This window comes from Marmota flaviventris, chromosome X (genome assembly GCF_047511675.1).
Source record: "Marmota flaviventris isolate mMarFla1 chromosome X, mMarFla1.hap1, whole genome shotgun sequence".
NCBI classification, from domain to species: Eukaryota; Metazoa; Chordata; class Mammalia; order Rodentia; family Sciuridae; genus Marmota; species Marmota flaviventris.
In genome coordinates this window covers 103,183,017-103,209,502 of record NC_092518.1, presented here as the reverse complement: position 1 = coordinate 103,209,502, position 26,486 = coordinate 103,183,017, and the positions used below count along the sequence as shown (strand labels likewise).

The 26,486-nt window shown below is 38.9% G+C and overlaps 1 protein-coding gene, 1 non-coding gene and 1 pseudogene across 2 annotated transcripts; 2 read left to right on the top strand and 1 right to left on the bottom strand.

Moving 5' to 3' along the window:
• Positions 1-440: 440 nt before the first annotated feature.
• Positions 441-512, bottom strand: Trnaa-ugc (transfer RNA alanine (anticodon UGC)). Its single transcript has one exon. It is a non-coding gene; the product is annotated as a tRNA-Ala (tRNA).
• A 2,481-nt stretch (positions 513-2,993) lies between these two features.
• On the top strand, positions 2,994-4,822 carry LOC114084699 (lung adenoma susceptibility protein 2 pseudogene; annotated as a pseudogene).
• A 19,789-nt stretch (positions 4,823-24,611) lies between these two features.
• On the top strand, positions 24,612-26,248 carry LOC139703319 (homeobox protein ESX1-like). Its single transcript, XM_071606634.1, has 3 exons — positions 24,612-24,760; positions 24,946-25,264; positions 25,956-26,248. Exons 1-3 carry the CDS (start codon positions 24,679-24,681, stop codon positions 26,044-26,046), a joined length of 492 nt encoding a protein of 163 aa, XP_071462735.1. The 5' UTR covers positions 24,612-24,678; the 3' UTR covers positions 26,047-26,248.
• Positions 26,249-26,486: the final 238 nt, after the last annotated feature.

Here is a 26,486-nt window from a genome sequence, read left to right as displayed (position 1 = left end):
CCTTAAGGTTTATCCATGTTGTAGCATGTGTTAGCCTCATATCTGAGGCTGAGTAATATTCCAGTATATGGAACTATCAAAACTGTTTTGAAAAATTCCTTACCAAATATATAATTTTCAAATATTTTCTTCCATTGTGTGGTTGCCTTTTCACTCTCTTGATTATGTATTTTGATTTGTCTTTACTTTTGATGTAGTCCACTTGATTTTTCTTTTATTGTCTGTGCTAGAGGTCTGCTTTTGTAAATGAAATTTTATTTGAATCAGGATCAGGAGAATGACTTACTATCATGCAACTTCAGTGCTGTAGCCATCCTGTACTTAAAATTTATATAACTTGTTCCTCATAGATTTTTGCATTAATTTTTATTTTTTTAACATGGGAAAGTTATCTGTTTGGACTACTGAACAGTTATTGTCACCTTTATTTGTTTGTTTTTTGGTGGTGCTGGGGTTTGAACCCAGGGCCTTGTGCATGCAAGGCAAACACTCTATCAATTGAGCTACATCCCTAGCCCACCTTTAATTTTTTGATGAGGTAAAACCATTTCTTTTTTGGTGGGGGGTACTGGGGATTGAACTCAGGGGCGCTCAACCACTAATCCACAACCCCAGCCCTGTTTCATATTTTATTTAGACACAGGGTCTCACTGAGTTGCTTAGTGTCTCAGGGCGGCTAAGGCTGGCTTTGAATTTGCGATCCTCCCTTATGGTCTCAGCCTCCCCTGCCACTGGGATTACAGGCATGTGCCACTGTGCCCCGCTAAGGTCAAACCATTTCTAAAGTGAGACTTTTCCAGAGAATTACAGAAAAGTATGCTTAAGTAGTTGTGAGGTGAGATTGTAAATTTCAAACAAGCACAGAATGTATATTATATTTTATTTCATCCACAACACCCAATGCTAAACATCTGTGGTTTTCTCTCCATAGAAGGGAGCTGGCAAGACGTGTTTATGTGGCTGAAACCAAAGTGCAGGTCAGTAAGTCTGAAAACAGCAATTTGTCTGAACAGTCATTTGAAAACCTACTTTAGGTCATACACAGCTTTGTGCTAGAAAATTTCAAGTTAGTGTTTTTTATTGTTTTATTGTCCTTTTTACATTTGCAAACAAGTTTTGAATTTTGGTGGAAAATGAAGTGAGTAAACTCCAACTTGTTGTTCTTTCCCATTGCCAAAGAGAAAGTAATTTCCTAAAGGAAAAAACAAAACAATTCTATGTACAATGTTAAATATATACATATGCATCTGAATAATTATAGAAATATATAATACAGAGATATATTCAATAAATAAAGTTCAATTCCTTCTACCATGGATATCTTTTAAACTGCACTTCTGTGCTAATTCACATTTGGGCTCAGATTGCCTTGGAAGTATTCACATTGATGCAGGGAGGAGAAAGTTTTTAAGTTGTTTGAATTGTACTGATTAGTTTTGTTTTGTTTTAGTACTAAAGATTGAACCCAGGGGAGCTTTACCACTGAGCTACAGCCTGAGCCCTTTCTATTTTTTTTTTTTTTAATTTTCAGACAAGGTCTCATTAAGTTGCCAAAACTAGATGGCACATGCCTGTAATCCCAGTGATTTGGGAGGCTGAGGCAGGAGGATAGTGAGTTCAAAGCCAGCCTCAGCAATTTAGCGAAGCCCTAAGCAACTCAGCAAGACCCTATCTCTAAATAAAATATAAAAAATGCTGGGGATGTGGCTTAGTGGTTAAATGCTCCTGGATTCAATCCCCGGTACTATAAAAAGGAAAAAAAAAAAAAGGCCTTTCTATTTTTTTTAAATTTTCAGACAAGGTCTCATTAAGTTGCCAAAACTAGATGGCACATGCCTGTAATCCCAGTGATTTGGGAGGCTGAGGCAGGAGGATAGCAAGTTCAAAGCCAGCCTCAGCAATTTAGCGAAGCCCTGAGCAACTCAGCAAGACCCTATCTCTAAATAAAATGTAAAAAGTGCTGGGAATGAGGCTTAGTGGTTAAATGCCCCTGGATTCAATCCCCAGTACTATAAAAAAGAAAAAAAAAAGTTGCTGAAGCTGGCCTTGAACTTGCAGTCCATGCCTGAGTTTCCCAAGTCACTGGGATTATAGACGTGCACCACTATACCAGGTTTGTACTAAGTTATTTAAACCAAGCATAAGCACTTAACTAAATGAGTGGATTTCTACATATTGGGATGAGGGGGAATAATTCACCCATAGAACATATTCTGTGAGTAACTAATATATGATTAGTTAAATTGAGACTGATATGACCACATACCTGAAAAGCACAAGTACCTGGTGCTCTCTCCTATCCAGGGCCCTGGCCTTCACCTCTTGAACAAAAAGTCACTGGGATTTTCACCTGCCTTTGGACTGCAGGTTGGGGGGCTGCCTTGTAGAGATCAGGGTCAATATTTTCCCTGCAGTATTAATGTAAATCAAGTCTTTGTCAGTTTAGAGTAAGGTAATAGCGAGTGACAGCCTTTAATTATAATTTTCCAGGATACTGTGATGTGTCCACCTAAAAACATTGCCAAAAGATATTAACATTATAGTTGGAATATACATGGATGGAATATAACAGATATTTTCAAAAGCTTTGAAAATTTATCTATAGAGTGAAACCAGCAAAAAGAATAATATTGAATTAATTTCACTTAAGCTAAGATGGATGAAAGGGTTAGAAAAATTTATCTCGGATCAAAATACCCCTTGAAGATTCCGAACTAAATGCATATATAAGTCTTCTCTTGAATATTTTCTGACATGGAAAGATTTGTTTTTGTATTTTGGTTGTTCTATTTTAAAGAGTTGGGTTTTGTGAAATAGGCATGTGTAGGCCCGCGCCATGTTGGGTCGGTTTGAAGGCGAGCGCTGGCGTGGCTGGCGCTGTGACGGCGGCGGAGTTGGGGCGCCTGAGGTGATGCTTTGTCGCGTCCCCTGCATTCTGTAGCAGGTCTGGGCTTTCCGCGGAGACTGGTGGAAACTTGTCTTTAAGGAAATGGATAAAAGTAACCCATGTTGAGGAAGCCATGGCAAAATCAAACACAAAGCACAGAGTTTGTTCTCAGGAATCTTCAGTCTCTTCCCTTCTGGCAAGCTGCAATCTGAATGGTGGTAATTCTTCCAACTCTGATGGCCCTTTTCACTATAAGGATAAACTGTACAGTTCTGCTTCTCAGGCTCTGCAGGCCTACATTGATGATTTTGATTTAAGCCAAATATACTCTGATACAAGCACTGGAAAAATTAGCAGTGATAAGAGATCTGCGAATGTGCCTCAATTCTCCAAATATATTTATAAACCAAACAATGCTTTTGAAAATCTTGATCACAAAAAGCACTCAAACTCCTTATCATATAGAAGAGAGATTGTTAATGACATAGATTCCATTAGCCTAACAACTGATGATCTGTTAAGACTTCCAGCAGATGGATTATTTTCTTTCACTGATGTTGGACCAGTAAAACTATGCAAGAAAAACAAGAAATGCACTGGAAGACTGGGTTCCTCAGCCATTAAAAAGCATCTGAATTTTCAAGATTCCTGCACTTCCATGGGCAAGGATAACTTAGTTACACGTGTTGTAGACACAAATATAAATGGAAAGCAATGTAGTAAACTAAAAAGCCCAAAACTTATGAATAGGACCAATAAATGTATTTTTGAATCATCTTTATCTTTTCCCAAGAAATCATCATTGAAAGAGAGTTCACAACACAGTCTTGAAAAGAATTATCCAAGATGGTTCACTAGCCAGAAATCTGACCTCAATGTTTCAGGGATAAGTAGTTTACCTGATTTCAAATACCCAGTCTGGCTCCACAATCAAGACTTGCTACCTGATGCAAGTAGTCAAAAGGTTTATAAAGTATTTAAAGAAGACCATTCTTCCCCTAGACATAGTTATCAGGCACAAAGAACTTCTCGGCTTACAAATAAGTTAGATTGTTGTGAATATTCTTTTGAGCCCTCAAATTTTTCAAATTACTTGAGTGATGATAAAGGATTAGTTAATGAATACAGATGTGATTCTGAACATAGCCAATGTCAGTATGAGAATCCACTTCTCTCAGGACAATCCAAAAAGCCATTCAGTGGTGACAAAATTGAACTGCTTATCCTGAAGGCCAAGAAAAATCTGGATCAGTGTACTGAAGAATTACCAAAGTCTGTGGAAAAGGATGACAGTCCTTGTTCATTAGATAAACTTGAAGCTGAAAGATCATGGGAAAATATTCCTGTTACTTTCAAATCTCCTGTTCCTGTTAATTCTAATGATAGTCCTCAACAAACTTCAAGTGAAAAGTATGCTAAAGAGGTTCTTGAAGACTTTTTAAATAATGATAATCAGAGCTCTACCCTTTCTGGAGGCAAACATCATGGTCCTGTTGAAGCTTTGAAACAAATGTTATTTAATCTTCAAGCAGTACAAGAAAGTTTTAATCAGAATAGAACTACAGATCCAAAAGAAGAGATTTCAGAGGATGATTTCTCTAAATTACAATTGAAGGAAAGTATGATTCCTATTACTAGGTCTCTTCAAAAGGCCTTGCACCACTTATCTCGCCTGAGAGACCTGGTTGATGATACCAGTGGGAAACAGTCACCGAAAATGTGAAGAAGAAAATAAAATTGTCACCAAAATAAATAGTCACCACAGAACAAATATGTATTTTTTTTTCCTATTACTTAAGCTGACAAAGTAAATACAAGCCATGCACTATTCTGTCATTGATTCAAGTATATTTCTTGAAGGCTGACCTTGAAAATGTTCATAAATTTGTGACCTATCTTCATTTTGTGCCTAAATAGTAGAATGTGAACTGAAGGACCCACAATTTATGTTAAAGTGTTACTTGGTCTTTAGACCAGGAAATGTGTAATATTTAAACATGGATGATTTTAATTCTTGATGTTTTTATCTATGCTTAACCTTCTTCAGTATTCCCTATTTTTTTTTAAATAAAAATATAGCATTCACTTTTAAGCAGCTTAAAGGAATACCAAAATTGTTATAGTTTATTTGGAAGTCTGTTACTTTTAAAATTTCAGAAATCAAATATCTCTAAGATATGTTGTATTTTTTTATGGTATCAGTTTAACAGTGGGTTATATAGAGCTAAAAGGAATTTTTTATTGTGACATCTAACAACTCATTCAATTAATGCTTTGATTCTATGTGAAATAATCTTTATAATACTTGACAGTTTACAAATCACTTTGCTGGAGACATTTGAACTTTATTAGATTATTTTCCAGATTTTAGTGTTAAGGTTAGGTATTAAAAACTGGACTTAGATTCCAGTTGCTTTATGAAATTTGAAACTAAACTTTAAAAGTGTGGAAATCAACTTGTGTATTTTAAAGATATTTTTTAAGAGTTGGGTTTTCTTTAAAGCCTCTATAGTCTTCAGAGTTTGACTCTAGCTAGAACTGAACATAGCTCTTTGATTTTTGTAATTTCTTCCAAGCAGGTGTTATAACTATTTATAATAAACAGGAAGCATTTTTATGAACAATTAAAAATTGTCATAAAGCATGACTAATATAACATATTGAACAGCCTAATGAAATTAAATTAATTAGAGTGTGCTACCTACTTCAGGTGGATCTGGGTGGATCAAGTTCCAGGCCTTGATCCTGAATATATTTTCAAGTACTACATACTAACACTTTACCCAATGGCAGCATTTTTGCTAAGTAGATTTACTGTCAGGTATTTCTAAGCACATAGTATCAAAGATTTTTTTCCCCAAAATATTGTTTGTATTTAGTACCTTTATTACAGAACTGAAGTGTCAGACACTAAAGACTAAATCCTGTGGGTTACCTTCTGCCTGGGAGGTTTTTTTGTTTCGTTTTGTTTTGTTACTGGGGATTGAAACAGTTACCGAAAAATGTAAAGAGGAAAATAAAATTGTCACCACAATAAATAGTCACCACAGGACAAATATGTATTTTTTTCCTATTGCTTAAGCTGACAAAGTTAATACAAGCCATGTACTATTGTATTTTTGATTCAAATATTTTTTTTAAAAAACTAACCTTGAAAATGTTCATAAATGTTGAGGGGCACTCAACCACTGAGTCACATCCCCAGCCATTTTTTTTTGTTGTTGTTGTATTTTATTTAAAGACAGGGTCTCACTGAGTTGCTTACCACTTTGCTAAGCTGCTGAGGTTGGCTTTGAACTCACAATCTTCCTGCCTCAGCCTCCAGAGCTGCTGGGATTACAGGCATGTGCCCCTGTGCTCAGCTATTTTTTTTTTAACTTTATTGCTTTGACTGGTTCAAGAGGCACTTACCAATAAAGTTATTTTGTGTACTTTGTGGAGATGTTTTTACCACTGACATTCTATTTTATGATTATGGTCTGTTGTGCAGCAAAGAGTTTGCATAACCAAATAGGGAATTACTTTGAAGATTATATTTGGCTAATTTTTTTTTTTTTGAGAGAGAGAGAGAATTTTTTAATATTTCTTTTTAGTTTTTGGCAGACACAACATCTTTGTTTGTATGTGGTGCTGAGGATCGAACCCGGGCCGCACGCATGCCTGGCAAGCGCGCTACCACTTGAGCCACATCCCCAGCCCTATATTTGGCTATTAAAAACGCAGATTTTCAGTGGGTAAACTTCAGGTGGATCTGGGTGGATCAAGTTCCAGGCCTTGTGATTCCCTCCTTTAGACAAATTCTAAAGAAGGCAGAGATGATAAAGACATCAGGCAATGATTTCCAATTGCATGTTAGCTATATGTAGACCAACATAATATATACCATACCCATAATCTCTTTGGAGATTGTGCTATAATGACTTTGAATAATGCCAGTTTGGATTTTGCTCCTATTTGCAAGAATGTAGTTCCAATAATGAACAAGATAATCCTATTCTAAAATTGTATGTTATAACTAATATTTTAAGAAACTTTATAATACCAGTGGAGAGCAGTATTTTCACTTTTGTGTTAAATATGGAAAAGTTTTATTCTTTTACCTACAAAAAGGAATTTATAGGCTAGGCATGGTGCCACGTGTCTATAATCCCAGTGGCTTTGGGATTCTGAAGCAAGAGGATTGCAAGTTCAAAGCCAGCCTCAGCAATTTAGCGAGGCCCTGAGCAACTTAGTGCTATCCTGTCTCAAAACAAAAAATTAAATAGGCTGCGGAAGTGGCTCAGTGTTAAAAGAACCCCTGGGTTCAATCCCTGGTACCCCCCCCGCCCCCCCCCCCCCAAAAAGGAATTTATCAAAATCCATTCTTCTCAAAAGAAACATGTGACTCAACTAAAAAAATCTAAATAATAAATGTTCAGGAAATTCTGTACAGAAATGATTTAGATACATGCTTAGTTAATATTTCAAGGTTTTTTGTTTGTTTTTGAAATTTTGGGAGGAAAGAGGTACCAGCAGTATGGAGACTGCTAAGTAGAGAATTAAGACAGATAATGAGAACAATTATATTTAAAAAATTATATTGTGAATACAAAATTTTATCAATTCTTTCACTGTTTTAGGTATATTGAGAAATTGTTAAATAGAAAAAATTAACAAATTTAGTAAGATATTTCAAAAATTTTAATTGAATATGAAAAATGTATTTTACAAAAGCCTAATAACCCAAATTTTTTGAGATCAAGGGATAAAGATATAATCAATATAGGAAGAGTTTAAGACTGAAACATGTTGTCTTCATTATCAGCGTGAATTCTACTTTCAGTCTTTTCTGTGACAATTCTTTTCTCCTTCCTAGAGATTTCTGACAAAAATGAGGTTTATTTTTTGGACATATATCACTATATGTTATTTCTTTTTGAAATTTATAAATGTGCAATGTTTTGGAATTTTGTATTTAATGGTTTATAATGCCTTGTTAAATTATATGTAGTTACAAAACAATGTCACCCAAAGATAAATCATGACAAGATTCCTTGTTTTTTCCTGTGGTTTGAATACACGGGATTGCTCTTACAGATGTGAATTTTTATTTGTTTTGTTTTGTTTCTGTTTCACCCTTTACTCCTGTATTTGAAAATCTATTTAGTTGAAGTACTGTCAGGAAATGAACTTGTCAAAAGGAAAGTAGCATGAAAAGAGAAAAAAGAAGCAAAGGCCAATAAAGTTGATAGTTTTTGAGCAAAAAAAAAAAAAAAAAAGAAATAGGCATGTGTTTGGGGTATGGCCTTCTTTTCAGGGTGATAACTACCTGTATTAATTACAGATTTTTCATTCCTTTAGTCAGTGATGACTAAAATATAGTCAGGTCATGAGAATAAACAGTGACTGCCCAAGACCAAAATCCAAAATGATGAATTCAAAACAACAACAACAAAGGAAAGAAATATCAGGATGACCTTAATATTATTATTACCTTTGTTGCAGCGTGTATGTGTGAGTGCAGTGATGGAAACAGGCTGTGGACATGATGGTAGGTGCCCAGAACAGTAGCTCCACAAAGCAAGCCACTGAGCACTGGTGTACTAATGCCACATGCCAGGCTCCACAGTCAAGCCTGGTTCAGGTGGGAGAAGTTGGGAAGCAGTTGGGAGTGTTTTGTAGGGTGGTAAGGCAAAGTCAGAAGAAGAGAAAATCTGAAGGTATGGTGAGTTGCTTTTGCCCTCCCTGGGTCACATGTCTCACCTCTATGGAGTTCTAAAGGGAACTTGAGCCACAGGAGACAAATGAGGGGAAAAACCCAGATGTTCTCATCTACATCCAAAATCTGCAGAGAGAATTTCCCAAGAAACATAACATACAATTTCTCCATATCTTTTGCATATATAATAGAAGTGTTTTAGGAAACCAGTCTTGGGAATACACACTTAACATCAGCTCACACAATTACCCCATTGTAACCTTTATGTTTATGTAGACTTGAGGGATGGGACCTTTTGGATCCCACTCAGCCTGAGCTTCCTTACACATACCTTCTTTAAATTATATATTCATGTAGCTGAAGGAGGTGTGAGGGCAGGGAGGCCATTTGTGTCATTTACATTTACAGTGGAAGAACTTACCAAAGAACTAAATACAATGGAAAACTCATCAAGTAGGAGGCTGAGAGGATAATGACACCTGACAGAATGTTTTCCTTTTGCATTTTAATATTTGCAATTATGATTGCAGCTTTTTGCCTTAGGAATGAGGGACAGCTCTTGCATATCTTGGTTGAACAGTGGGGCCTAGGGTGCCCCTTCATGCTGAGCAATAGCACCACTGTCCAGGATCTGGGAACTGTAGCTGAAACTGTGAGCTGACTTTGTCCTGTCTCTAGAGAGGTTTGGAGGCTGTGGCAGGTTGCTGGGGCAAGACTGACATTGGCTTGTGTTGCTCTCAAGTCCCTTAACCTTGTCAAAAGCAGTGTCTGGTCCTCCCTTTCAGATACTCTTTCAGTTCTCAAAAGGTTTCAGAGGTAAATGATCCAGGGGCCACCCTGAAGGGAACCCTCTGCCAAAGGTCTCACACACCCACACCCCTTTCTATTGAATATTGACTTCACACTGAGGATGGGTTTTTCAACAGGGAGGGGTATTCCAACATCCCCACAAACAGAGTGAAACTATCCCTAGTGAGGAAACAGGAGGCAGCTGCATGGCCCATGGACAACTGTCAGGATACAGACTGTGCTTTATCAGTAGTTAGCAGGTGCAGGGTTAGCATGAGGGACCAGGAGCCACTCACAAGATAGACCTGCATCCAAACCTGCAAGAAACCAGTAGAGAACATTAGAATTGGAAGGAGGAAAATAACGAATTCAGCCTCTTCCAGAGCAGGGCACATAGTTGGTGCTCACTAAGGATGAGCTGAAGGAGTGGGTAGGATGTTTAGTCTCCTGAGGTGGTTTTGTTTGTGGTGCCAGGGGTGGAACCCAGGTCCTCCTGCACTCTAGGCAAGTGCCCCCCTCCTGAGCTACAGCCAGGCCCCCTGAGGTATTTGAGCAATAAGAAAATAGCTTCTGGTGGGCTAGGGTTGTAGATCAGTGGTAGAGTTCTTGCCTAGCATGTGTGAGGAACTGGGTTCAATTCTCCGCACTACATAAAAATAAATAAAATAAAGGTATTGTGTCCATCAACAACTAAAAATTATTTTTAAAAAAATAGCTTCTGGTGACAGGATATCACTCAGTGATATCCTTCCTTGCCTAGGAGGTGTGAGGCCTGGAGTTCCATTACCAGTACTGCAAAATTCCAAAGCACCAGAAACAAAAAAGCTTCTGCTGTGCAATTTAAAAATCCAAGTGACCTATAGGGCTGCATGATGTGTTTTTTACCATTATGACATTAACTTCAATATACTAAACCAGTCCCTTTTTCCTTCTGATCGTAGGCTTGGTTTAAGTATAGGAGAGCCAAGCATAGGAAAACTCTGAGGGAAACCTCCCTGAGAAATGCACCTCATCCTACCCAGGACGATGATGATGCCATGATGAAGGGGCCCTAGACTGCCATCCTTCCGGAACCAGATTGTTGATGTGTTTATCTGTTGTCACTGACATATGGGCTACTGTTGATGCCCACAATGCACTTATTTCCTGAGCACTTATATTGGCAATAAAAAAGTGAATTATCAATATATTTGTTATATATGGAAAATGTGATGTGAATTTTTCCAAGAGGGACATTTCAACATAATAACAAGAAGCTCTGCTTTCATAGGTGACTTGCCTGGGTCACCATCAGTAGGCCTTGCACTTCACCTTTTCCCAAGTTTCATGGGGGTCCACACTGACCCATACATTCATCTATGTTCCCTCTCCCATCATGCCATCGTCACCCCCACTCTGCCCCTTTGGGACCTCTACATGTGCAAGGAGGGGCAGGCCAAGTCTCTAGCAAGAGAACAGTGTGTCTTCACCGAGGGCCAAGTTCTAGCCATGCTGACGAGTTCACTGTGAATCCTGGCCTGAGAAATTCCCTAAAGGGCAACTCACAGGATTTATGGGAAGGTGGCAACCGAACACTCATGTTGTTAGCTCCATACTATTCACTGCCCTCCATTTTTGTGGTGCACGTGGCCACTAGCAGCTATTGCCTAGATGTCCTGCTGCTCCAAAGAAACAGCAATACCATCAAAGCCAAAGTGTTGAATAAACTCTTAGGAAAGCAGGGTGATAGCTGGAAAGCCTTCATTATGCCAAGTAGCATACAGAAGACTCCCCTGGAAGGACATTATTTTTAAACTATTTTTTTCCTAACTATTTACTAATAAGTAGACATAATAGGGGGACTCCTTATGCATATTTGTATATGCACATAATTGATCAATTTCCTTCCATAGAACCTTCCCTTTCCCTTCACTCCTCCTGAACCCTCATCAAGTAGCTCTACTCTACCCCCACTTCTAATATTATTATTTCAAAAGTGCATTTTAGGGGCTGGGATTGTGGCTCAGCAGTAGAGCGCTTGCCTAGCATGGGTGGGACCTGGGTTTGATCCTCAGGACCACATAAAAAAATAAAAATGCATTGTGTTGTGTCCATCTACACCAAAAAATTAATATTTAAAAAGTGCATCTTAACTATATGTGCATTTACATACATGTGCATTACATACATAACTATATGTACATTTTGAATGTAAATGTAAATATATTTAACATATTTGATTATATTTAAATATATGTTCATATATATATGAATGATTCATTGTGGAATATTCCAGTGTGGACATTGCATCATTTGTGAGATTTTTTTCCCCCATTGGGAACTACATTTAGTAGTATTTCACAAACAAAGGGACACTGTTCTCAAGTTCTGAGGTTTCCCTTTCCCAGACCCCCTGAGGTACTGAAGAGGGCTTCCCCACATTCAGCAGTAGTCAGGAGGACAGGAGGCAAATGGCCTATTTCCCAGCACCTGGTGGGGCCTGGTGCACAGTTGAGCCCTCAGATTCTTCCTCCAAGCTGGGAGTTGGGATCTGCAGCTTCGACTATTTCTTCTTCCTTTTGCATACACCTGAGTGTGGGCACACAAACACATGTAGGGTCTTTAGCGACAGAACATCCTGGAATAGTCACCCCACCCCATTTGTCCCTAGTTTCCTTTGGTCATCAGAACATACCTGCAAGTTTCCCTCACGTTTCCACCAGCCACCAGGCCCAGCTGTGAAGCTGCTTCCAGATAGAAAACAAGAAACACCTGTGGATTTATGGGAGGGTCTTGCCAACTGAAATTCCAGTAGCCCAACAGGGGTCTGGAGAATATCCCATACATACAGTGGCCTAATGTCAAACTGCATCCCATATGAACTGTAGCAAATACATCATTAGAGAATCAAGCATGTCAAACTGGTGTTTGACAGGACCCACAAAGGCAGCCCCCTCAGTAGAGTGTCACAGTATGCAAATGTGTATTGCCTCAAGAGTCCTCAGAAGGAAAATTAATGTTTAAGTACCTAGTTCAGGTCCATCAAAAACAGATTCCAAAAGAAAACTTGTAATCACTCCTCTTGAAATCTCCTAAGCAGTTATTGACACAATTGGAAACAGCTTATAAAATCCACCCAGCACAGATGATCCTAAATTCCTGTACATTCTACATTCCTGTGCATACCTGCCTCTGGTGCTCTAGGTGGCAGTCAAGCCCCTGCCGATGCCACTGCAGGTCACAGTTGGGACAGAGGGACAGTGAGTAGAAGTTGAGTGCCTCTTTGGAACCCTATAACCCTCAAACGACTCAGTTACTGAAAAGAAGAGCTCAGTAGAGTCACTCAGAAGTGACATTGACCCCTTTTGGGGGACTGGAATACTTCAGTAACTGCCCTCTACAGACAGACCCCACAGACTGCCTGACCTCTTGGTGAACCTGGCTTCTCCTCACACCCCATTCCAGAATCCCAAGTTGCTCCCTGGAAGGCAAAAGAAGCATCCTGTGCTGGGCATGGTGGTGCATGCCTGTAATCCAGTGGCTTAGGAGGCTTAGGCAGGAGGATCTCAAGTTCAAATCCAGCCTTGGGAACTTATCATGGCCCTAAGCAACTTATTGAGAGCCTGTCTCAAGGGGGGAAGAAAAAGAAAGAGAAAACAGACTGGGGATGGGGCTAAGTGGTGAAGCCACCCTTGTGTCCATTCCTGCTAGTGCACTAGTGTGCTCGCTCTCTCTGTCTCTCTCTCTCTCTCTCTCTTTCTATATCTAGATAGATAGATAGATAGATAGATAGATAGATAGATAGATAGATATAGATATAGATAAACATATAAACATGAAGCTTCCAGAAAGGGAGACCCATGCCCACCATTGACCATTGACGGGGTGACAGACCAACTGTGATTGCAACTTTGGCTTTTTGAGAAAGTGAAATTTCAGCTGCCACTAATGTCAGGCAATAGAGATTTCATGGAGAACTTTCTTGTTAGACAGCTCCCCAAGTTTCCATCCCCTTCTCTCATTCAGCTCTTTGTCTCTTCAACAATTACTTTCTAGAGCCAACAGTATGCTCCAGTTTCTCCACTTAACCATATTTCAGAAATACTGTGTCGTTTCATCATTTTCTTCATAGTCAAAAATATGTGCATTCATGTAGTTCATATGCAAAGAGTTGTTTCCTGGTACCACTGGAATGAAAGAAAGAACATCTGCATATGTATGGGTTTTTTCCTTTAAATCTTCTGAGGCTAAGGTTCCAGACTGAAACATATATGTTCTTGTTGCATATTGCCACGAGAGGCTGTGTCTGGTTTTAGTTAAGAATGTGTGAATTTGGGGCTGGGGATGTGGCTCAAGCGGTAGCCCGCTCGCCTGGCATGCATGCGGCCCGGGTTCGATCCTCAGCACCACATACAAACAAAGATGTTGTGTCCGCCGAAAATTAAAAAATAAATATTAAAAATTCTCTCTCTCTATCTCTCTCTCTCTCTCTCTCTCCCCCTCCCTCCCTCTCTCACTCTATCTTTAAAAAAAAAAAAAAAGAATGTGTGAATTTATCTGGGCATGGTAGTGCACACCTGTAATCCCAGTGACTCAGGAGACTGAGGCAGGAGAATGGCAAGCTTGAGGCCTTCCTCAGCAACTTGGTGGGACCATCTCAAAACCTAAAAATGAAGCTGGGCGCAATGGTGCATGCCTCTAATATCAGTGCTGAGGCAGGAAGATCACAAGTTCAAAGCCAGCCTCAGCAACTGCAAGGCTGCTAAGCAACTCAGTGAGACCCTGTCTCTAAATAAGTTACCGAATATGACTGAGGATGTGGTTCAGTGGTCAAGTGCCCTTCAGTACTGGAGAGTAGCCCCCAATAGAAAAGAATACTTAAAATATATAAAGGGCTGGAAACACCCCTGGGCTCCATTCCCAGTACCAAAAAAAAAAAAAATTCTGGGAGTATAAGGAGATATATATATATATATATACACACATACATACATATATTTATATATATATATATATATATATATATATATACACATACATACATACATACATATATTTATATATATATACATATATATATACACTTATTCATTTTTCTACTAATTAGCAGAGTTTTTTAAGGGATATCATATATTAATACGAAAATACCATTCTGAGATAGGAAAATTACAAAATTACACATATATATTCACACATCTCTATGTATGTAAAACATATACATATGTATATGGGTGAATATAAAAACAGACATTCACAGCAGAGATCTTATACCTTTCATTCTCCAATTTTAGCAACGAGTTAGGCAGAAGCACAAAAATACAAAACTCACTGGTTGATATAAAGAGAGTTGGCCATTGCATTTAGTAGACTTTATATTTCTGTTTGGAATGTGTTTCTGGCAGATGGGAAAATTGAGTTTACTTGTTCAATGTGAGGACCTAATTTTCCTGCAAGTATTTTTGGAGGAGACTAGGATTTTCTTTGCTGTGATATGCGACCTTATGGAGGTTGTGGATTGTAGTTTGGGTGAGGGACCAAGGATACATCAAGTAGCTCTCAGAATGACTCCAAAACTCAGCAGAGTAGATGAAAAATCCATTTTTTCCCACTAGCTTTTCTGTGTTGCTTGGGAGTCCCTGAGTCCCTTGATACCCCTAATGAGAAAAGGGACAGAAAACTATGGTGACCATAGGGCAGTAAGGGCTGAAGTAAGAAGGGAAAAGTCTGCAGGGATGGACATCAGGGTAGGGAGGTGAGGATGTTGAAGAGGCACAGATCAAGGGATTTCAGGGATGTGAAGGGAAGATCAAGGAAATTGAAGGAAGAGGAGGAGAGGTCTGATGGGACAGGAGAGACCTCAGAGGAGCCAGTCTAGTGAGGTCTCCAGTTTCCCAGTGCAGTTCCATCCTATCCTTAGTGAAGTCTGCCATGTGTGATGACAGAGGAGAAAATGGTAGTCAGCTGGAGTGCAGACTGAGGCAGTGCCCATTGGACTGAAAGTCCCCCTCCCCCGCCCTGTAGGGTGGGAGGTGCTGGACCTAGTAGCAAAAAAGAACCAGGTAGGAAGTCAGTTGCACACTAGACTTCTGCTGGGAGTTGGAGTGGTCCCTCATACAATGTCTATTGGGGAGTGGAAATGCTCCTCTACCTGATCCCTGGTGAAGGAGTATGGAAAAAGGATGACTGTATCAAGTCTTATTCTGTGGCCTGACATCTGATCCATTCTGGAGAATATTCTTTCTGTTCTGGAAACAAATGTGTTTTCTGTACTCATGGATAAAGTGTGTTTGTGTGTGTGTGTGTGTGTGTGTGTGTTATGTCCATTTGATTTAAATTGTGGTTCAAGTTCCATGATTTCTTATGTGGATTTTCTGTTGGAATGATCCGTCCATTGTTGAAAGTGAGGTCATAAAGTCAAAGAATTGCATTGCTGTCTATTCTCTTTTCTGTTTTGTTAGTATTTCCTTTACATATTTTACATATTTAGGTGCTCCAATAATGGGTGCAGATATATCTATAGTTGTTATATACACTTGATAAACTTTGCCATTATCTAGTAATAGTATTTTCCTCCTTGCATAGTTGAAACATTTTCTATTTCATCTGATGTAAGTATAGTCACCTGTGTTCCCTTTGGGTCACTATTTTCATGAAACATCATTTTTCATCTCCGCTTTCATCCTATTAGTCTTTAAAGCTACACTGATTTTCTTGTAGACAGCATATAGTTAGATCTTTTGCACAATCTCAAACCAGGTATGGCGGTGGATGCCTGTAATGTTAACAGGAGGATCACAAGTTTGCCGCCAGCCTAGTAACAGCTCAGGATAGCTGTGATCAGGTCATGATGGATTCCTGAAAGTTGCCAGCTTTAACTTAATCTTCTAATCATTTTTAGTTATACATAGTTAACCAAATGCGTATTTGCTACTTGTTATTTGTTGTCATGTTACACATATTAAAATTTTTAGAAAAGTGTGTTCCATTGGGGCTGAGGATGTGGCTCAAGTGGTAGTGCACTCGCCTGGCATGCGTGCAGCCCGGGTTCGATCCTCAGCACCACATACAAACAAAGATGTTATGTCCGCTGATAACTGAAAAATAAATATTAAAAAATTCTCTCTCTCTCTCTCTTTAAAAAAAAGTGTGTTCCATCCTCAGTAACACACACACACACACACACACACAAAATAGAAAAGTACCTTTTTGTTTTGGAGGCATTAATAGTTTTCCATTTATTTTTAGTTATATCTAAAGTGTTTATGCATATGCTGCTAGCTATCTACCTTTCTACTACCTTAATTTAAGAAGAAATAAGAAGCTGATATATTCCATGCTTGTGTAAATATATTAAAATAAATTCTACTGTCATGTATAACTAAAAAAGATCAAATAAAAATAATTTTAAGGGCTGGGGTTGTAGCTCAGGGGTAGAGTGCTTGCCTAGCATGTGTAGAGGCACTGGGCTCAACTCTCAGCACCACATATAAATAAGTAAAATAAAGGCTATTGACAACTAAAAAAGTATTTTAAAATAAGTTTTAAAAGAAGAAATAAGAAGTTGCATTTGAGAGAAATATTTTTTACCATCCTGGTTTCAATTAGTTTTCTAGTTATTTCCAGTTATTCCTAGATAGTTGTTTACCTAAGTAACACTAGTTATCTATACACTAATGTATTCATTCAACAAGAAATAAATTATATTGAGAGTTTTTTCTGTTTCCTTTATTTATTTATTTGTTTGTTTGTTTGTTTTGTGGTTTTGGGGATTGAACCCAGGGCCTTGTGCATGTGGACAAGCACTCTACCAACTGAGCTATATCTCCAGCCCTCTTTTTAAAAAAATATTTTTTTAGTTGTAGATGGACACAATACCTTTATTTTACTTTATTTTTTTATGTGTTGCTGAGGATCGAACCCAGTACCTTACGCATGCTAGGCAAGTGCTCTACCACTGAGCCACAATCCTGGCCCCATTGAGAGATTTTTTTCAATCTGCATTCAACTAGTCACTCAGGTAATATTTAATTATTGCTATATAAAATTTACCTATGTATTCTAGTTATTTATAGCACTACTTTCACATTCTAAAAACAAAGATTTTTACATAAGAAAAGCTGTTTTCAGCTTTCGAGCTTTATGTAGTTTTTCACCACATTCTAGTTATGTCTAATGAAATAGTTCATATCTACCACCAATTTTATATTTTCACTACCTTATATGAAGAGGGAATGAAAATCAGCTTTAATAATTTTGTGTTTTTCTCCATCCTAGCTTCATGTATTTTTCTGGTTATTTCTAGTATCTCTAGATTATACTTACCTAGGTATCACATGTTATGTATATTACTAACAAGTTTGGGGATTTTTTAAGTACTTAGGATTGAACCCAGGGCCACTTAACCACTGAGCCACTTAACCACTGAGCCACATCCCCAGCCCTATTTATTTATTTATTGGTGGTGCTGGGGATTGAAACCAGGGCCTTGTGCATGTGAGGCAAGCACTCTACCAACTGAGCTATACCCCAGCCCGCTTTTTATTTTTTGAGACAGGGTGTTGCTAAGTTGCTAGGGCCTCTCTAAATTGCTGAGGCTGCCTTTGAATTTATGACCTTCTTGCCTCAGCTTTCTAAGCCACTGGGATTACAGGCATGTACCACTGTGCCCAACTACTAACAAGTTTGTTTTTTAAAAAGACTGCAAAGTTGGATTTGAGAAAAGTGTATTTTACAGCATCATGCCTTTACATACCCATCGACTTATCTCTGTATAAGCGTTACCTAAGTAACTATAGCACTATTTCCACATTACAAAGACATGACTACTTAGATATAAGAAGAAAGGTTTTTCAAAATCTAAATTCAGTCAGTGTGTCTAGTTACATCTAGTTACCACTGGTAAAATGGTTACACAGGTGTGACTAATACCTAATGGGCACACTCATTAATTCAACAACATTTAGGAATTCAGATGTGAGGGGTGCTTTATGTTGCCAGTTAAGCACTTGCCAAAAAAATCACTACTTATTCCTAGAATTAACTCATATTTCCAACAAGCAGTAAGAAGTTAGTGTGCAAAAAATGTGTATGTTTCCCTAGACTTCTTAGTCACCTCTAGCTAACTCTAAGAATGTAGTTAACATAGATACTACTATTTGTCTACAACATTAACATTTTATTCCAGGATGAAATATGAATTTATTTTATTTTTTTAGGATTTTGTATATTATCTTTATTTTTTATTTGTTATTTTTAGTTATACATGACAGTAGAATGTATTTTGGCAGAATATACATACATAGAGTCTAACTTATTCTACTTAGGATCCCACTCTTGTGGTTTTACATGATGTGGAGTTACCCTGGTCATGTATACAAACATAAGCCTAGGAAATTTATGACCATTAATTCTACTTTCTTTCCTATTCCTCTCCCACTTCCTTCTGTTTGTTTCCCTTTGTCTAATCCAATGTATTTCTATTATTCCCCTCCCCAATCTCCCTTGTTTTGGGTTAGCATCCACAAATCAGAGAGAACATTTGGCCTTTGGTTTTGGGGGGACTGGTTTATGAAATATGAATTCAGGGTTGAAAGTTGTTTTCAGCTTGATGAGTTCAACTTGTTTTTCTGATTTTTCTGTAGATTAAATATTACTTAAATCCCACTGGATAGCTTTTCAATTAACTCATAATTCCAACAAGGAAATAAGAAGATAAACATAAGATTATCATGATTTTCAGCTTCCTGACTTTGGTTCTTTTAGTTATCATTAGCTATCTATATTTAACTAATTATCTAGATACCACTACATATCTGTGGCACTAACTTCTTATTTCAATAGGAAATAAGAATTTAAATTTGACAATGTCCTTTCCTATTTCCTGATTTCAACCAGTATTTCTGCTTATCTCTAGTTACTGCCTATAAATCTAGCTCCCTATATTAATATCTTGGATTTATGGATAATTTCATCACAAATTAAGTTAGATTGAGAAGAATGTTATCCTAGTGCATTTTGTGTTTCTATAACAAAATACCTAAGACTGGATTCTTCATAAAGGAAAGAGGTTCATTTAGCTCACAGAGTATAGTACTGGTATTGGATTTTGGTAAACACTTCATGTTGCATTATAACATGGTGGATGGCATCACATGTTGGGAGCATATGAATGTGTGTGTGTGTGTGTGTGTGTGTGTGTGTGAGAGAGAGAGAGAGAGAGAGAGAGAGAGAGAGGGAGATCACATGGAAAGAGATCATCTCCACCAGTCCAATGAGTGAGAATCATTCCCAAGAAACCTAACTCACTGCCACAAGAAAAATATTGTAGCCCACGTTCTGTGCAGGCTACGGAACCAGGGTCACTTGGGCTGGCACGAACAAATCACACAGACACAGAAAATACCTTTTTCGGGATGAGGCTCCTCTGCCTCAGCTGTAGGCTCCCACAAGGGAGGCAAGAGAAAAAACAAGGGAAAGAGCGAAAGCACGCCCGCCCGGAACCCTAGTTTTAATTGAGGAGAGCTGTTCTATAGAATATTCCATCCAAAAAAGACAAAAGGGTAGTATTACAAAAGAATGAGGAGGCAGCCCACTCCAATTGGGTAACGCCCACTCCCAGAGCTTCACTGCCCTGCCAAGCGAAAGTGATGTCCACCTGCTTTCCCACAGAGCGGAAGTCAGAAGCCAGTTCCACATCTCCATCGATCAAGGCTAAGGGTACGTGCTCAGCTCCTATGGGGCAGCTTTCGGCAAAGTATGCAGCTTTCTTAAAGATCTAATCAACATCTTTCAAAGCCCTCACCAGCTCAATCCTATTACATTGGGGGCCAAAATTCCAGCACATCAATCTCTGGGGGTAAACCATATCCAAACTATAGTAGATATGCTTTTAATTCATGGTTTCTACTAGATGTTCTAATACGCTTTAGTTAAATATTTACCTAAGTACCACTATTTATTTATAGTGCTAACTTCTTAATACAACTGAAACATAAAAAGAATATAGAATCCAGGACAAACTTTATTTCAGCTTCAAACTTCAATTACTTATTCTACATATCTCTAGCCATCTCTATGTTACTAACATGTAGGTACCACTAGTTACAGTACAAACAGCATCCTATTCCAAAAAATGTTCAGACTAACACTTGAGAAGAATTTTTGTAGCCTGAAGGCTTCAACTATTTGTTCTGCTTTTATATGGTTATTTCACTTTAACTCATATCCGAGTTTATCTAGTTATCTACTTTACTAACTCTACATTCCCAAAACAAAGAATTAACAATTGGAAAGAGTGTGTTTCCCAGCCTCCTAAATTCGAAGTTCCTGTAGATATCTAGTAAACTGATTACTCCTAATTATCTATACTACTGATACATTATTTCAATCAGAAATTAGAATTTCATATTCAGAAGATTGATTTCACACTCTTGCTTCAACTAGTTATTTGTAGTTAACTAGTATATATGTCATTACTAATTATTCATATAACTAAATCTTCATTCCAACATAAGATTAGGGTGGTAAGGAATAATACTACAATTTTTCAACTTCGGTACTCAAACAGATTTCTTGGTTATTCTAACTATCCCCTATAAACTAGTTACCTGGGTACCAATATTCATCTATGACAATTACAGATGATTGCAACAATAGTTAAATTAATGTGTCAACAAGATGATTTTTTTAAACTTCCTGGATTCAAATTGTTGTTCTATGTATACCTCATTCCCTGTAATTAAATAAATAGGTACCATTAATTGTAAATAATATTAACTCATTATTTTTTAATTTTTTAGTTATAGATGAACACAAAACTATTATTCTATTTATTTTTATGTGATGCTGAGGATCCAACCCAGTGCCTCACAAGTGCCAGGCAAGTGCTCTACCATTGAGCCATTATCCCAGCCCCTCGTTATTTTTATAATACATAAAAGTTAGAATTGAGAATAAAGCCTTCATTAACTTCCTGGTGTCAAATATCCATTCTTTTCTAGTCACCTTTATTTAACTAATCACCTACATACTACTTCATGATCACACTACTCACTCATTATTCCACTATAATAAGAATTTAAGCTTAAGGAAAAAATGTGTTTTCCAGATTCTGGGTTCCTATGTTTTTTTCTACTTATCTCTACTTATTTCTAGTTAACTAGTACCCTGGATATTCTCAGTTATCAGTAATATCAACTCCTTATTTCAACAAGAAATTAGAAGGTAGAATTAAGAATATGGTTTTCATCTTCCTAGATTTAAGTAATAACACTAGTTGTCATAAATTATTTGTAGTTGACTTTTCCCCTAGGTTCTGTGACTTATCTATCATATTAACACATTACACTTAAAAAAACTATGATGTCTGAGTTAAGAAGGATGCTTTTTCACTTCCTGGCTTACACTGGTCATTTTAGTTATTTCCAGTTTTCCCTAGTTATCTAGCTTTTATAAGGTTTCACTACTTATCTGTAGTTCTAAGGCAACATCCCAACAAGAAATATGAATATAGTATACAAGACTGTGCTTTCCAATTTCCAGACTTCAAATCAATGTTCTAATTATCTCTAGTTGTCCAATTAAATAAGTGTCACCAAGAATCTATCATATTAGATAATTATTATAATAAGAAACAGGAAATCAGTATGGTGAATTATGATCTTCAACTTTATGACTTCAAATATTTTTCTTAAGTATTCCAACAATAGACAAGAATACAGTGTTATTGAGAAGAATGGTTATTTAACTTACTAAATTCAACCACTTTTCTTTTGTGTCTTGTTTTCAACTCATTTTTTTCTGGATATTACCATTTATTCCTTGGTTACTTACTAATATACAAGGTGCCATTAGATATTTATGACACTAATTTGCTAGTTAAATCAGTAAAGAGAATTTTGAGTTGAAAAGACACATATATCTCTGGTTATCTCTAGTTAATTAACTACAAAATATGATGATAATGGCATACAGCATAACAGGAAACATAATTGAGCATATCCTTGGTGTCAGGGTTAGTATTCAGAGGACAGATGCAAATCCCATCTTCCAAACTGGGTGACCATAAACAGGTTACCTAATGTCTCTGTGACTCTGTAACATGAAGGTAATAATACATCTATGCCTATGGGGTGGTAAGAGGGTAAACGTATTAATATAAACCAATTACTTAGACCACGAAGTCTAAGTAATTTGAGTGATTCATGCCAATTTTTACTTGGATAAGGCTAAATTAGGTATGTAGTGTTTTCAAGTCTGCATCAATTTAACTAAAGACTTTAAAACTAACTTGGCTAGGGCTGGGGATGTGGCTCAAGTGGTAGCACGCTCGCCTGGCATGCGTGTGGCCCGGGTTTGATCCTCAGCACCACATACAAACAAAGATGTTGTGTCCACCGAAAACTAAAAAATAAATATTAAAAAAATTCTCTCTCTCTCTCTCTTTAAAAAAAAAAAAAAGAAACGAACTTGGCTAGTGCCCAGACAGGCAACAGTCAACAAAAGGGCACATGATTGAAGTTTAGAAAGCACTGGAATAAATCATGGAAATCTCAGATGTGAGAGACCATAGGATTCAAACTTTGATAGATGTCCTACCTAGGCTTATGAAAGCCATGATTAAAAGTGTTGTAGTTCTCTTTTATGACTTCAAATAGGCCAAAAATCATTGCAGGGTACCTAGCTCTGAGAGACAGAGCCCTCCCAAACCTAATAAGAGCCAGCCTGAGGAGGTTGGTTAAAGTTAGGGAGAGGCTGTGGGGGTGAAATCACTCCACAGTTTTTTTCAGAATAAAGAAATCAACCATCCTATAGGTAGTTTTCTAATCATCCTCTGGAAACACGAAATATAAGAGATTTATTTCCATCTGTTAAGCCCAGTAGGCCAGTAAGTAGGGTCCACCTTACTTTTAGGGGCTTATAAAAACGGCTGGCTGGGGTTGTGGCTCAGTGGTAGGGCACCTGCCTTGCACGTGTGAGGCACTGGGTTCGATCCTCAGTACCACATTTAAAAAGATAGTGTGTCCATAAAAAAAAAAAAATGGTTAATTTACCTTATAAAATGAGTCTGATGACAACCGTGGTTATGAAAGTAAAGATGGGGTAAATGATGTGCATTTTCAAGCATAGGGCCCATTATTAGGAGCTATTCTCAATATTGGGGATATTAACATGACCTATGGTACTACAAAACACTTTTTGAAGGGAATCTGCTCCCCCTTTGGGGGGAACCTTTATCAATAGGGAGCAAGAATTTAGAAAGACAGTTCTAGATCTAAAGGGAGGAATAGAAAAAAGAAGGGGGTGGAAGACCAGGAGGGGGAGAGAAGGATGAGGAGGGGGAGGGGGAGAGACGTAGAGCTGAAGGCGTGTACTACCCCAGGTCTACAGCGAAGGGAGCGAAGGGAGCGAGCGAAGCATAAATTAGCAGATACTGCATACTCCACAGTCGCGTCCAAAGGAAGGGCCAAGTGCAGCATAAGCATTCTTGGATGCACTGGGCAAGGTCCTGCACGCGGGCGTGTTGGGTTTCCTGCAGGTTGCATCTGAATCCTCTGAAAATCCAATCTCAAGCTTCCGCTCCTCCGTACCCCCTGGAGAGCTTGGGGCGCTAAGCTTTCTGTACATAATTGCAAAAATTTTGCAAGTAGCCTACTACCTATTCATTTAATCTTTAATTACTAGTCCGATTTAGGGATTTGGGGAGAAAACGGAACAGAACCAGAGTCCTAGGTGGGAGAGTGGTGCTTACAGACCTTAAGTGTCACAAGGCTCAACGCCTTCTGTTCAGCATGCTGGAGCTGCTAGGGGCTAGACACGGGTTTTTCAGCTCTGTCTTGGCTTCTCTCGCTCTTGAAGAGCTTAGGATACCTTGCCATACGCCAGAGAGCCAGCATCGATGGCTGGGCGGAGAGATGTTCCAAACATTCCTCCAAGGTTTCTGGAGGGTAGTGTGAGGTTTCTCTCCTCCGCCCCTCCCCCTACACCAAATCCACTTGCTTTGGCGTGAACTCTTGTACTAGACACGGGCAGTCTGGTACAGCCCTTTCCTCCAGACAGTCACCCCGCCCGGGTCACAAGTACTCTAAGTTGCAACTTTTAGCTCCCAATAACCATATAGGCACGCCCCTACGCGCCCATCCCCCCAGTTTTGTGGTCACGCCCTAGCCCCGTGTGCATCCCAGGAGGTCCAATCCACCAACCGCAGTGTGACTGGAGATTACAAGAATAGTAGTCGTCTAGCTAGTAGCGTGCAAACAAACGATCACCCAGACTAGGCACCGGAGACTTAGCAGTGGCACACAGCTTAATCGACTGCACTGACATCATGGACCCTCCGCAGGAGTGTAGCCCCGAGGACGCCAGCTACAAAAGCCTGGGAATAGGCGAGCTCACGGAGAAAGTTCAGGGTCAGTGCCTGGGCCGGGACATACGCTTTGGCGAGAACTCTTGAAAAAGCAAAATCCATCTGGGAGAGGCGAGTGATGGGACGCTGTTGCGCTGCCACCACCTCCGCTTCACTGGTGGTGGCCCAGGGCTTGAACACCGTGATCTCTCCCCGTCCCGCCCCCCCCCCCACTTCCCTCTTTTCCAGATAAGAAGCCGGCCAAGATCTCGGTGATTGTAAAGGGTGGAGACGACCATGGGCAGAAGATAAGGTCCGAATCTGAGCAGGGAGCAACAGCAGAAGTCTGCTATACTGGTGCGGGAGCTCTCGGCCCTGTGAACCAGAAGGGCGGCGGTGACGAGAAGCCCAGGCTGCAGCAGTTGAAGGAACCATGCCACGAGGCTGCTGAGGGTTCGCAGTCTGGAGACACCGACCAGAGCGACTTCTGCAACAAGTTCAGCCAATTGCAACTGCAGGAACTGGATCGCGTTTTCCAACGCACTCAATACCCCGACGTGTTCGCACGGTAAGCGGCTTGCTCTGGAGGTGCGTAGTTCTCCAGGGCAATAGGAGAACATCACAGGGCGCCTTTGGCTTTCTCCCAGTCTCCTTCCCTTCCGTCTGGAGCCAGAACCAAAAGCTACCTAGGAGACTCAAAGCCAGAGTCTGCCCGCCAGATTGGGGCGATACTTACTGGGAATCACGGTTCATATTTTCATGCCGTATATAGAGTCAATCAACTGGGGAAACTTTTTTTTTTTTTTTTTAGTTTTTGGCGGACACAACATCTTTATTTGTACGTGGTGCTGAGGATCGAACCCGGGCCGCACGCATGCCAGGCGAGCGCACTACCGCTAGAGCCACATCCCCAGCCCCCAACTAGGGAAACTTTAGCAGAACTTTTTTTAAAATAATGTTTTAGATGTTAGGGCAAGGAGAGTGAAGATAATGTGATCATTGTAGAAACATTTCATTAATTTTGATGTTTAAATGCTGAATTAAAATAATTACTATTAAATCTTGAAATTTTTAGTGCCCCCTTAAATTCTACAAAGAAAAATCCATCTCTAAAGCAACCCTGGAACTGGGACGATGGGAACATCAGCTAGGGCCCATGGAAGGATAGACATTTTGAAATAAGTAAGAAACGTACATCTGCATATTTTACTCCATTCATAAATCCAAATACTGAACATTTGATGTTTTCTCCCCTTCAGAAAGGAACTTGCAATACCCCTGAGTGTTACTGAAGGCAAAGCGGAGCCCAATAAACCTGAAAAGCCCAATTTGCCAGAGAAGCCATTCTAAAACCTGCATCAAGACTTCAGATACTTTTCTACTAGATATTCTCAAGCTGCTGCTGTTTTTGTTGCCTTTTCCGTGTTTGTGAAATGAGTTTTGAATGGGAGGGGGGTTGGGGAGTGAGAAATGCAATAAGTAAACCTGAGCATATGGAAATTTCTCATTACCAAAAAGAACATGACTTATTAATGGAAGAAATAAAAATGATAAAGAACCAAACCGTTTATTCCATGTATGAATAAAATATAAATAAAGTTCAACTTCTAACAATGGTATTTATTTATTATTTATTTTTGATACCAGAGATTGAACTCAGGGGGTGCTTTAACCACTGAGCCACGATTCCAACCTTTTCTTTTATGCCCTCCCCATTTTTAAAATTTTGGGACAGGGCATCATTAAGTTGCGTAGAGCCTCACTAAGTTGCTGAGGCTGGCTTTGAACTT